Source organism: Fonsecaea pedrosoi (assembly GCF_000835455.1).
Source record: "Fonsecaea pedrosoi CBS 271.37 unplaced genomic scaffold supercont1.8, whole genome shotgun sequence".
In the NCBI taxonomy this organism is placed as follows: Eukaryota; Fungi; Ascomycota; class Eurotiomycetes; order Chaetothyriales; family Herpotrichiellaceae; genus Fonsecaea; species Fonsecaea pedrosoi.
In genome coordinates this window covers 2,717-16,100 of record NW_013550608.1, presented here as the reverse complement: position 1 = coordinate 16,100, position 13,384 = coordinate 2,717, and the positions used below count along the sequence as shown (strand labels likewise).

Here is a 13,384-nt window from a genome sequence, read left to right as displayed (position 1 = left end):
GCGTTGATATGCTGCCACTGCCAGAATGCCTTGAGAATCGGTGCCGATTACGTGTTGCAGCCTATCGCAAGTCATCAGAGCGTGGAATTAATCAGCCGTGATCGTCTAGAACGCCATCTCAAGACCCTTGAGCTGAAGGACGCAGCACAGCTAACTCCTCGTAAAGACGGATCGCCCTGTGATCCGTCTTTAAGAATTCAGCCTGGCTACGCGTGTCGACGCTGTCCCGTCTCCAGTCGATCTCCAACCTCAAGCGAGCAAACCCTTTTTCGGCACTCGTCGTCTCAGCATGGCATTTCAAAACGTCAAGCCCGAGCCATGCGCGACTATGATAGAATGTCTCTCCAATGCTGGACCAGTGGTGGCGTATATCGTTGTCAGTGGTGGATTGTTCACTCCACGGTATCTTACAGTACCAGTCTTGAATTAACTCCACCTCGCCCTCGCAAAACTCGCCGAACTACGATGCTTCCATCCCAAGAGCTCTCTGAGAGACCCATGTTACCGAACCTTCTACTTCAGATCCATGCGCAAGAACGGACGCGTTTACAAAAAGTGGATGCTACGCCCATGTCCTTGGAAACGGCTGGACAGGAACTATCACTTATTCGACCGTGGCATCAACGAACACGGTGGTACGAGAAATACCGCGATCGTCCGCGTGATGTCCTCTATCAGTTAGCTCTATTGCCGGACCGTGATGGTCGGTAATTCAGAAAGCACTTCGGGACCGTGGGCAACCAGGAGCTCTGGAGTTCTGCCGAAGATGAGGAAAGGATCCACCGCATACTATAGCACGTTGACGTTGCTTTTGATCGTTGCGAGGAGACTGTGCGACGCACTGGCCACCCAATTTTATGCTGGCTTCGAAGTCGATTCCCTTCCCGGCCCTTCAAAGCTCCTTTCCAGCTCGTCGGACAGGACGAAACTTGCCGCAAGTATCGACGGCGTTGAAGACAAGTCTTGGGTGTAGGACTCCGGAGCGTTCGGTTCCAGCCATCGGTTCTTCGCGCATTAGGCATTCCGTTCACCGCAGCCCAGATCACAGTCATCAGGAAGCTATGGTCCATCATCTCGAGTCAACCTGACTTACGCCTGAATCCATCAGAGATCGAAGTGGATAGAGATGAAGAAGATAGGGAGGAAGGTGAAGAAGATGACGAGGCATAGAATGACGAAGGCGACGAGGATAACGATTATATCCTCGACGACCGCGCCGAAGATGCTAGCTTGCCTATACCTCTGGTTAACAATCGCAATACCGGAAGCGACATTCTGAGCGAATTGACCTTCAAACTTAGCATCTTACTGTGTCGGGACGAATTTACAGATGGACAGCCTTCCTCCAGCGGCCCCGTTTACATCAGCGGTATTCTCGCCTTCACAACCGACGGAGCCGGGTTTCAGACTCCTCGTCTTCATACGCCCACAATATCTGCATTAATTCATCTTCAGCTCCTTCTATTTCTCGAAGATATTCTTCCTTGTCGCCAATATCCACACCTGAAAATCCCTGTTCGACCGGGCCGCGATCACCTGGAAATTCTCAACTCAGTTCGATGCCGGTACATGTGTGCCGGCTCCTTGACACCCCTAGGCGAGATGATTAGCCTCCTTGATTACGGCAGAAGTATGCTCCGTTTAGAACTGCCGGCATTCTTTATGCGATGGAGCGATGATCGCCAGACCATCTTCTTCGATGATCACAGCCTCCACATGGATCAATTTCGATGTTTTGCCCGGTCGCTCTCTGATTCCGCCGCCGATTTATACGATCAGCTGGTGCGCCAATGGCGACCCGAAGTATCATTAGAGGGTATCAAGGATAGCTTCAGCAATAACACTCCAGGATACTCGTTCGTCTATGATCCAGCCAACCGATTATACGATGTATATCTTCAGCTTTCCACCAGTGTTTGCGGTATGGGCCCAAACGCGCTGATTCAATACGGTGAATGGGATCTTCCGGCTGTTATTGAGTATCTTCAACTACACGATCGAGCGCTCCACGCCTTAGGGCAAGCTATGGCCACCAACGACGGGGGAGTGCCTCGTCTCGGTGAGATGTTTACCATCCTATTACGAAATGGTCCGATGAGCCCGCGTGGCGTTTACGTCTATGACTGGACGATGATGACTTTCGTGCGATATACCAAAGCCCAACACAACACTAATCGCGAATTTTGTGTAGCGCGGTTTTCGTCACCTTCACTTCGTTGTGTATTGTTCTATGAGATGGTATACGTTCGGCCGTTGATCAACATGCTTTCAAGGTACCTACCACCAACGATCTCCTATTTTCCACCAATCCGGTGGTTGCTCGACAAGCCTCTTATCGCCATTGGACGACTAATGATCTTACTTCCGCTTTCCGCCAGAGTAGCAATTGCATTCTTGGGTATCCAATGGGGTCGCGGTTACTTCGTCAAGTGATGATTGCCATCACCGAAACACATGTTCGAGAGAACGCCCGTCCATTCAATCGTTACGATGACTGTAGCGTCGATGCCCCAGCTGATGTAGCATTTTCATGGCAGAGTGGGCATCGACCGCGGGTGCGAGCGTCGAACTATGGTCGAGATGGTGCCTTCTCTCATATTGTCGACGCTGCTCTTCTGGAGGCATATCGCAAGGTGTCTTTCCGGTGGCACAATTTCCTTAGAGTTTCCAGCCCACCCACGAAAACAGGTTCCAGAATTCCTTCCACGAATCACGTCTCAAGCCAGGACCAAATCATTTCTAGCTCGATGCCGTCATAGCGAAATATATACGCTCAACAGGGAGTCGCTCGAAATCCGCTCGCGGAGATTAACATCAACGATATCTCCATTAGTCAACAACACGGTCATTCCACAGCCTTCAACTCTAGCTCAAGAGAGCGGCCCGAGATGAGCATTCGGTCTCCCAAGAACCACCCATATCCAGAAGTTGAGGTCCAGGCTCGAACCGAATCATGGCGGAGGCAAAACCCATTATCAACCTAAGTAAGACTAGCTCGCGCACAATGTCGTATCAGTCTACATTCTGTTAATGAAGGCCAATATACCCCCCAGCAGGCATTCGGCAGTCTCTTCATCCACCTCCCGCAATATCGCGTGATCATCTACGACGCATACCCCGATCCATTTGCGGTAGTTCCCTCCCACGTAGAAGCCCACATCAGAAAGCACCACCCTCACATCCCACGAGCCGTTCGTAAAAGTATAGTGCAGTATATCGGAACCCTATCATATTTAGCCCATCAACCAGAACAGGTAATATGCCCAGCTATCACGAGTGGACGTATCCAAGCCTTACCAGTATTCGACAAGGTTATGGTATGCTTGATGTCACAAGTAGACGGCCAGCCGTGCTACTACACTTGCAACGACAGCGACAACAGTATAAAAAGACATTGTAGGGAGGGACACGGATGGGTCAATCCACAAAGCCGTGGTGGAAATGTCAAGTCGAAAAAGAGATACCGACCTGAAAATCCGTGGCTAGTCAATCAGCATTGTCAACGGTTTTTCCGCGAAGGAGCATGGCCACGCTTCTTTCCGATCGAGGTGGATCTAACAAATCGAATTCCCGTTGATGGTACAAGAGAGGACGAAGACTTGATGTAGAGGATAGAGATGAGTGGATTAGTGCGAGGCAGTGATAGTGGATAGACAGTGGATGCAATACAAAATAGGAGGTGGTAATATAGGCGATAATCCGACGTTACGGCAGAAATATCAGACGTGTATAGGGGTATTAGATGTATGTAGGGAGGGCACTGGTACCATAGCCTGTTTGCCGCTACAGCCGAGGACGCTTGGTTTTGGATGTTTCGTAGAGAAGGCTAAATGTCAGATCAGATTGATAGCTCGAGCTGAGGAGCAGAGCTAGAGCCGATGTCCTTTAGTGTCCCCCGAGTGATGACGAATCTGATGCGCTGATATAGGCTGCCTTGGACAGTAGAATGACTGCGGACATAAGATCTCATTGTCTAAAGAGTCGCCTTCTCCTTTCCCGGGTAGAAAATGCAATCTTGCGAATGCGATTCGGCGAAGCGACTCATCACATACAACAATGGGAAGTCAGGAGCCCCCAACCCTCTTAATGCGAATTGCAGGTCGCCGAGATGATGCGACGACACGATGAGAGAATGACCCACATTGAGGAGGAACAAAGACGACACGCTCAAGCTGCCTCCCAGTTATCTCGTCGTCGCTCCTTCGGTCTTTCGGCTGGCTCGAACACGACAACGAGTACAGATCGAGGAACGGCAAGCCCTGGAAGCGTGAGCGCGAGCGGCCGAGGAAGCCCAGCAGTGAGAACGAGCGCGACTGGAGGCACAACGCGTCTGGCGGGAAGAGCATACCCGTATTCAGGCGGAGAAGGCACGTTTCCAACGAACCGTCGTTCTATGTATCAGCTATATGGCAGTTGAATCCCATCCTCGCAGTCCGGGAGTCAAGAGGTCCTCGGCACGATTTTCTCCAATCTAGCCAGGAGTTCCTCGATGTCCCAAGTAACATACGGCAGTCAGGTGGTAGGAGATTTGCCTCGGGGGAATTCACCCTCACAATAAACTCTGCAGCACAGAATACCTGGAAACAGTGGAAGCTAGCGATGAGGACAGCAAGAGGTTACTTTCTGTAGCCAGCTCACATACAGATTAAGGAGGTGATTGGATGCAAAGCGCACCCAATGGTCGCCCATGCAGTTTTGCAGTGAGCAAACACCTCCCCCTCTCATCTTTGTCTAGTCTCGCCTCGTCAGCAAGATGGTACCTTGAAAACACTTGCAGAAGCTGCACCTCGATCGCTTGCGCTTGGAATCTTCCCATCCCTCTGTCTTTATTCCGCGACCACCTACCTCGCCGCTCAGATTCAAAGATGGCAGCGACTTATTCTTCTTGCCAAAAGTGAGGCGCACACCCTTTTCCGGAACTCCCTCCGATACTACCATCCCAGAAGCATTTGCTGGCCATCCGCGCCTCCGCTCTCAAGGCCGGCGAGAAGGACGAGATCCTCAAGATTATTGATGCCTCCTACGTAACCTCGTATAATCGGTTGGCAAGAGACAAACCGACAATCCTGGTTCCAGGTATGTGAACTTCCTCACGAACGGCTTCGTCCGCTTCCTCCCAGGCAGCCCTCCAAGATGGGCACCTCTAGTCCATGCTCCAGCTCTAAAGCAGGACAGAGGCACATATTTCAGAGACAAGAATGCCTCTCAATATGCCCCATATCCTACGGAGCCTGGCGTTCGCGCCATATTCACGATGAAACCTGACTTCGATGGACAAGAGGTTGATGTATTTGCGTGCGGCAACACGATGGGTTCTTTGCTTGCCTTCATTGGGGAGCGAGACAGAACTTTCAGATTCGTGGCTGAGAGGTGGGAAACACGTGTTCCTGATCAGGAAGGAAAACAATCCTTGTGACACCATTCCCGACGTTCGTGGCTATGGGCATATGTTTCCTGAAGCCTATACCAACTGGGACCCAGCTTGTATTGGATCCCAGTCTCACCAACGATTGGTGTCATATTCTTTCGGGGGACTGAATCTTGGGGTCAGACCTGAGACAGACGGATATTTCCCACGGAAGCTGGAAGATGACAATCAGGCCAAACGCCCTGGAAGTTACACTGCCTCTGGGAACAGTAAGGACGTTGCCTCTGCATTTGCTCGAACTAAAGTTTTCTCGGATGACGTCCCTTCAGACCTCACCGACTCCAAAGCACTGAAAGTTTGTCACGGGGAACATGTCTGCCCACAAGAGTCCATTTTCGATCTAAAGACAAGAGCACCCCATAACTGTATGGATATGAACGAAATGCATGTCCGACTATGGGTTAACCAGGTCCCAAACTTCATCGTCGCTTACCACGATCGAGGTGCTTTCAAGGACGTCCAAATCAAGGATGTTCGAGCAGGTGTGGAAGACTGGGAGGATAACAACAAAGAGACTTTGGAGCGTTTGAAGGAAGTATTGAACCTACTGGATGTCCTCGCCCAGAAGCAGGTGAACTGGAGAATCGAAATTCTCAGGGTTGCAAAAGGCAACTTGGCAGTTTGGTCCAATACGTCAGGCAATGCATTATGTTCTTCCCCCGGAGCTGCGTGCCAAATGGCTAGGAGAGAAGAAGATAGTTTTACTGTATCGGAAGACTTCTGTGACTCAAGTGCTGAGGCAGGAGGGTGTCATCAGCTTCTGGCCCTGGTAATCAAGTGCTCTTGAATTGAAAATTGTACCAACTTCTTCGAATCGCTACAAACTGCGGAAACATCACGGAAGGATACTGAGCGCTTTCTGAGCAGCAGCAACAATCGCAACATCAGAAGTATCGTAGCCGTCAACTTGAACACAAGTCTTTTCATCAACTAACAAGATGCACTGAAATTTCTCCGCCGGATCAGCCATCTTGCTGACTTTATACTCAGTAGTTTGTGCACCTGTCTTCCAATCCACTTTCGTCCTTGGATGAACAACATCAATATTTTCATCCAAGACGCGCCGGAGATATTTGATGAGGCCAATGTAATCGAGCCAAGTTGAACATTTTTCGAGAGACCCCTTGGAATCTACGTATATGGCTCCTACCAGGCTCTCGATAATGTCAGAGAAGAATTTCTCAGGCCGCAACATAGACAAGTCAAGCCAGGGATATTCCGAGCTGTCGTCGAGCTGCCGTCGGATGCTTCCACCTAGTTTCTCGAATCGATCGAGGCTATCAATTCGACGATCCCGGACCACGTCATTGTGACTGCGCATAAGTTGCCACAGATAAATGTTGGTCGTTTCTGTCTCAATATTAAACTTCCCGTCAGGTTGTTGTTGTTGCACGAATTCAAATTCTTCGGTACGATAGAATTCCATACAGAAGAATCCAAGCAAATGGGCATTTACCATCGCTGATTTGACACGGGTCATCACTCCTGGTGACCGTGATGACACCTTATGCGTCATGAGCTGCGAGGCGATGATTGAATCGAGTACCGCGTCTCCAAGGAACTCAAGTCGCTGATATGATTGGGAGAATCGATCTCTTTCGCAGGAAGGGTGCGTCAACGCCTCGACCAACAGACAAGGATGGCGGAACTCGTATCCGATAACGCTTTCAAACCTGTCTTGGTTGGCGATCATTTGCCCCTTGTCTGTCTGGACTGCGAAGGAGAGCTTTTCATTGTCCAGACCAGGGAGCAGATGGCGAATGCAGGTTTCCGCTGAGCCAAAACCTCCATCGACAAAAGCAGCCCCAATAAGGGCTTCGACAACGTCCGCCAGGACTTTCATGCGGACCGTTCGAGCGGCACATGAGGATTTGGCCATCATGTCCGATATGAATATTGGCGACCACCTCTTCCAAGATATAGGAGTCGTCCTGATAAATGCTGACAAACCTGCTTTTAACGCAGCCTTGGCCAGATACTGGTTCGACACTAACACGGCCCTTTTCAGCGTGAGGTACCCTTCAGGCCAATTCTTGTGGCGGTCATACAGCTGTATAGACACGACTAGCTTTAGGATCGAATCTCCGAGAAATTCTAGCGTTTCGTAATTCGTACACCACTGCACGCTCGGTGGGGTGATGGCGGTGATGACGAGATCTAGGGATCGGAACGGGATTTCTTTCAGAACTGTTTGGCACATCCGGTCCGCGATCCACGCGTTCGCGATATGTTGGAGGATCGTGGGGAGCAGAAGGTTGAGTCGTGCGATTCCCACGGGAAGACGGTCTATAGTGCATTCCTCGAGGGGATAGTAGTTGAGCTTCGGGTGTTCTTCCTTGTTGTCGCTCCTGATCTTCAGTTTTCCCGCCCCAGAATTCTCAGGGGGAGAAATCCTGAAATTTCTTCTGCTTGGAAGTGGAGTGCATGTAATTTGATGCAAATTTGAGGTTGCAGTATCCTTATTTACCGTCCACGAGTTGAAAATCTGGGGCTGTCGTCCTTCTGTCGTGTGCCGGACGAATCCCCGAGGGATCAGGCTGCGAGAGACGCTCACAAGCTCCAATGCCTTAATTCTCCCTTTGTTAGCAGTGAGCCAAGTCTGCAGCATCATGTCTTCCATGACTGGCGCAAAAAGAGCTAGGAAGTCAATTCTGTCGTCCGAGCTGTAGTCAGAATGCGTCGAGCGGCTAATGATATGCGTCACTTTCCTCATGAGATCCCTGTCAGTCGGAGTGATGAATCTTCGTCTGCGATCGTGTTGAAATGTCATATAGACAGTCGCATCCGCGGTCAACTGCACCCTCAGTGGCTGTAGATCAGGCAATTCACAAGGAAAGGCGAGTTTCATTGTGACAGGCGGCCGCTCGGTGCGTTCATGGAAATTGAACTGCACCGCAAGATCGTATACATACGTCGATGACCAGGCTTGAGCGACAAGCTGCCACGGACTGTATTCCAGGTCTATGTCGACTTGGGATCCAAGCTTGTCCAAGACGTCCAGCTGCATCTCAAAATCATGAGAGAGTGGCAACAAGTTCTCGTTGAGAAGGCCGGCAGAGTACAGCCCGGCGTAAGCTTGAAACGCGGCGTCTTTCGCTGCATTTTTCTCCGTCTTCCATTTATGGAGACTTGTTGCAACACGAACCGAGGCGTCTACACAGTTTGGGAGGGTGACGACTGCAGTGATCTCCTCTGATCCAGGCGGCTCTTGCTTGTATGAGAACATTGGTCGCATATCGGAGAACGGTTCGACGGGCAGCTTAGCACAGAAGTGGTGTAAATGGGCCATAGTGTCCTCGGCAGTGAGCGTTGCACTGTCCTGTTGTTAGAGAGATATTCTCCGATAAGAGGATAGACTTACCCGGTCGTTGATGATTTGAGTGAGTAATCTACCCGCTCACTTTGCTCTAGATGTAGTGTTGTTACTCTCAATCTTGAGGCATCCTGATACAAGCGCTGTAAGTCTTCCTCGAGTGTTTTCCACTCTGCCAGCCTATCTTGGGATTCCTCTTCCGAAAACATCAGCGCAAACACGGACTTTTCCTGTCGAGCCCGGCCCCGCCGTTGAATGAAAGACTTCAAGTTTTGTGGGAGGTCAAAGCAGATGACAAGGTTGCATGCTCGTACATCTATGCCTTCCTCCAAGGCATTGGTTGCAACAATCACATTTTTGGCTCGCGCGCGGAAACTGGCGAGGGTTTGCAGCTGTTCCTTCATGTCGAGGAGTTCAGGCAAATTGTACTTTTTACCCCGATTCTGAGACATGCCAACAAATGCCGCACACTGAAAACTTCCGCTGGTGGAGGGATGGGCCGAAAGGAGCTGGCTTAGGAGACCAGTTATCACTCGCTGTTGAACAAATATTATAGCGGTGCTTTGGCTCGCGTCTCTTGATCCAAGGAAGGATAGTAGACAGGCCATTTTCTTTGAGACGTTGTTATGACTTGGTGCAATATCGTACTGAAGCTGCGAGAGCACAGGATCTTTGCAGAGGAGTTTCGTGAGAACTCGATGCTCCTGATCTGTCCAGCTGAATAAGAGGCTAGTGTTGTGCCCACCCGACTTTTCTAAGACTTTGATCGATCCCAGAATGAATAAGTCGGTGGCCCAAGGCCCCAACTCGTTCAAAACGTGGTGTGCCTTGGTTCGAAACTTGGCAAGTTGCTCTTTCCACGGAGGCTGGGGTATGCTTTTAGATCGTGAAGCGTCAGTAGGCGCCGGAGAGACAGCCTGAGCTGAGCATATTTGTCGTAGCCTCTCTAGAGCAGTGCTGGCATTGGCCAGGCAGTCGATTTTGTATACCAGAGGGACCAAGTCTGGTCGATGAACAAAGCGAAACAACTCGTCACGATGGAGTTTTGTTGTCACTGCGATGGCGTCAAGATTGCGTTCGACCGTGCTGAAAAAAGGTTAAGTCAACGAATATATTACCATCAGGGAGACAGACTTCATTTCATGGAGCTTTGACCGCACAATGGGCGTTGCGGTGAGACCCAATACATGTGGAACTTGATCAGGATGCTCGCTTTTTTTGGGATAGTAGAAGTTGGCCATGATCTTGTTTGCAGGATGTTTTCGAATACAGTGATGCGCTTATTGATACCTCAGTCAGTCTCAGGTCAGTCCCAGGACAAAGAAGTGTGTACCTTCGTCGAAGACCAAGAGAGCTAGGTCTTTGATCTTCACAAATGAATGCGCGAGAGCTTCCTCGAGGATTTTGTGGGTTGACACCATCACACGGACGCCATCTAGTGCCGCATCCCAGATGCGCTGCTCGCTCCACCGATCCACATTATCGTTGCCGATAAGGAGTTTGATTCTCACTGAGGGGAGGCCAATGCGGAGGGCATTATATTGTTGCTCACATAGAGCAACATGAGGCGCAAGAAACCAGATAAGCAGTGTGATGGTCAGCCTATTATATCCCAATCTTCCTACCTGGCTGGTAACTGACCTTGTCCAATGGGCAGCGCTCTAGCTCAGCCATTATTCGAAGCAATGCACTGAAATGTGTGAGTTGAAGTTAGATGTTTCGATCGCGCTCTTACATATGCGTTTTCCCGCTCCCTGCGTCCATCTATGAACTTTAGATCAGCGCGGAATCATATATTCTCGAGGATTGATTACCGCCACTATAATATTCTCCTGCATGCTTCTTTCGAACATCTCTAGTTGGTAGCTACGGGTGCGCGCGGTGATTTGGTCCATGGTGAGGTTCTAGAAATCCGGCCGCGAGAAAATAAGGTATCTAGTAGGGGAAATCGGGTTAGGTTTAGAAAATCTTAGGGGTTCTTTCGCCTTTTCTCGTCATTTCTCTTCTTAAATCGTCCCGTAATCCCTCTCTTATTCTAATTTAAGCCTAAAAAGCCGACATTTCCTCCTCCTTTATATATAGAAATTACTTTCTTTTTCTATTTACCTACCTTAACTTTCTACGTACTTTAGTATACCGGTATACTAAACTATACCTAGTTTTTACATTAGTATTTAGAGGTATTAGGATATCCTTAAATACTATATAATAGAATCTTAATAAGCTAGTAACTCTACCGATTAATACTTTAGTATACCGGTATACTAAACTATATCTAGTTTTTATATAATAATAGAATTTTAATAAGTTAGTAACTCTACCGATTAATGCTTTAGTATACCGGTATACTAAACTATACCTAGCTTTTATAAAAGTATTAAACTCTCTTAAATATTATCTTAGGTTTAAAAACTTCTAATATCTATACTTAATAATAATAATAATAATATAGACGATATTTTCATTTAATAATATTAATTTACTATTTAAGGATATTTTATATCTTTAAATACTTTATAAAATAAATATATTATTTAAGAGTTATTAAACCTTTATTAAAAAGTAAAAGTAATATTATTATAATTAGTAAGGGAGTTATATAAGGCTATTAATAATATTAAGAAATATTTAATACCTAACCTCGATATCCTTCCTCTACTATCTTCCTCTACTATCTTCCTTAATAGTTTTCTTCGATATTCTTCCTTAACTATCTTCCTTAACTATCTTCCTCGACTATCTTCCTCGACTATCTTCCTCGACTATCTTCCTTAACTATCTTCCTCGACTATCTTCCTTAATTATCTTCCTATTTAAGGCTATTAATAGCCTTAAACGGTACTTAAAACCCCTCCTCTATAGTATTCCTCGACGCTATAGTCCGTAGATCACTATAGACCTTACCGGGAAGGACGCTAAGGATTAGGCCGACGACGGCGTCGCGGGTAACGTAGATATTCGGAAAGCCGCGGCGGATGTAGATTATATATCGGCGAGTACGACGCCGGTTAAGGTATTCTTAATAGCTAACTTAATCTTACCGTTATTACCTATAATACGGATATTCTAGAAGCCTTCGAGGTACTCGCCGTATAGGGTATTAACATCCTTAATCTTATAGGCCGTTAAGGCGTAGTAGGATAGGTAATGAGGAACCGCCGCTACTATTAATAACGGGAGAAGAAGAAGGTCTAGTAGTCGATCCCGAGGGAGTTCCGATCGTTACACTAAAAACCCGTCTTAATAACTAGGTAATTAATCTATAGATAGAGTATAATTAAGCTATCTTTACTATCTCGTCGGGTATTAAAGGACTATTTAAAGAATTTATACGTAAGGTTAGCTCCCGTAAGTTTAATATACCTAAGCTCCTTAGTACGGCGATAGAAGGCGGCTCTAGAGTCTTTAAAGTAAATAACTATTTTAGTAAGAGTAGATTCCTTACTTAGTCTCCGTAGTTATATAAGTAGATACTTATTACTAGGGATTACGAGAGTATCTTTAAGATTAGCCCGGTCTTTCGCGCGGAGAATAGTAATACGTATCGATATCTAATAGAGGTATAGCTTTTTAACTTATCTATCGTAGGAACTACTACTAATCGTATTTTAGTTTACCGGTCTCGATTTCGAGATAGTCTTTAATTACTACTACTATAAAGTACTAGAATTTACTAAGAATCTTATCGTCTTTATTATCTATAAGCTACTACCCTACTTAATGGTACCTATCGAAAGATACTAAGATTTTTTATACGATAAGTACTAAGGAAATAGAAAGTCGAATAACTCTTAGTACTTATCGTAAAATTCGCTCGTTTTTTCGGTTTTTACGATCTACTAGTCGTATTATACTAGAAACTACTCTTATTTTCTCGCTCCTTAGTCTAGTTTTACTATTATAGTCGTAACTCTACTTAAGTTTAACGATAGAAAGAAAAATATAGTATATCTCGCGAACTAGAAATTTTCGAAGTTTATTTTTTACGCTCGATCGATAGAGAAACTCTAGTTCTATCTATACCTTAATTTATAGAGTAATCGAAGTAAGGGTCGTAAAATTAGAGCGGAAACTATATAGCGTTATATACTTAATTATAGATCGATTTAAGGTTTTATTACGTAGGGACTCTAACCCTACCCCCGACCGGACGAGGCTAGCCTCGTTTTTTTCGAGGGTTACTAGATCTCGTTAAAGTTAAGTTTAACGAGACCTAAGAAGCCTCGTTTTTTTCGAGAGTATAGTCTCTTTTTTCTAAGGAGTAGTCTTTTTTTTCGGAGCTTATTCTATCTTATATTTTTCGACTCTTTAGTCGGAGTTTTCGGCCCTTAAGTCGAAAATTTAGAAGTACCTTTATCTTTATAAAATTTCGTATAGACGTCCCTCGAAAAATGTAATCTAAGTCTACTTTAATCTATATACCTAGTCTAGAGCGCTTTAACTTAAAAAAATTAAATATAGCTACTTACTACCGTTATCTATAGTACGAAGGACCTTTACCTCGGTTTTTTCGAAATATAACGGTTAGGACTCTTAGTCGGAAAAGACGAGTTAAGGATCGGGAAAACTAATTATAATACGTACTCCTAGCCTTTAGCTACGAGAACCTTATATACTTCTTTAATATTAAACTATATCTAGGT

The 13,384-nt window shown here is 46.6% G+C and overlaps 4 protein-coding genes across 4 annotated transcripts; 3 read left to right on the top strand and 1 right to left on the bottom strand.

Moving 5' to 3' along the window:
• Positions 1–700: 700 nt before the first annotated feature.
• Positions 701–973, top strand: Z517_11294 (uncharacterized protein; the record flags this gene model as incomplete). Its single annotated transcript, XM_013422878.1, has 1 exon — positions 701–973. The coding sequence occupies one exon, from the start codon at positions 701–703 to the stop codon at positions 971–973; it is 273 nt and encodes a 90-aa protein (XP_013278332.1).
• Positions 974–1,126: 153 nt separating this feature from the next.
• On the top strand, positions 1,127–2,433 carry Z517_11293 (uncharacterized protein; the record flags this gene model as incomplete). The annotated part of the gene is made up of 2 exons (XM_013422877.1): positions 1,127–1,147; positions 1,171–2,433. The coding sequence occupies 2 exons, from the start codon at positions 1,127–1,129 to the stop codon at positions 2,431–2,433; spliced, it is 1,284 nt and encodes a 427-aa protein (XP_013278331.1).
• Positions 2,434–5,270: 2,837 nt separating this feature from the next.
• Positions 5,271–6,215, top strand: Z517_11292 (uncharacterized protein; the record flags this gene model as incomplete). The annotated part of the gene is made up of 1 exon (XM_013422876.1): positions 5,271–6,215. One exon carries the CDS (start codon positions 5,271–5,273, stop codon positions 6,213–6,215), a length of 945 nt encoding a protein of 314 aa, XP_013278330.1.
• Positions 6,216–6,263: 48 nt separating this feature from the next.
• Z517_11291 (uncharacterized protein) lies at positions 6,264–10,636 on the bottom strand (the record flags this gene model as incomplete). The annotated part of the gene is made up of 6 exons (XM_013422875.1): positions 6,264–8,742; positions 8,790–9,827; positions 9,876–10,020; positions 10,075–10,358; positions 10,477–10,505; positions 10,556–10,636. The coding sequence occupies 6 exons, from the start codon at positions 10,634–10,636 to the stop codon at positions 6,264–6,266; spliced, it is 4,056 nt and encodes a 1,351-aa protein (XP_013278329.1).
• Between the last annotated feature and the right edge of the window lie 2,748 nt (positions 10,637–13,384).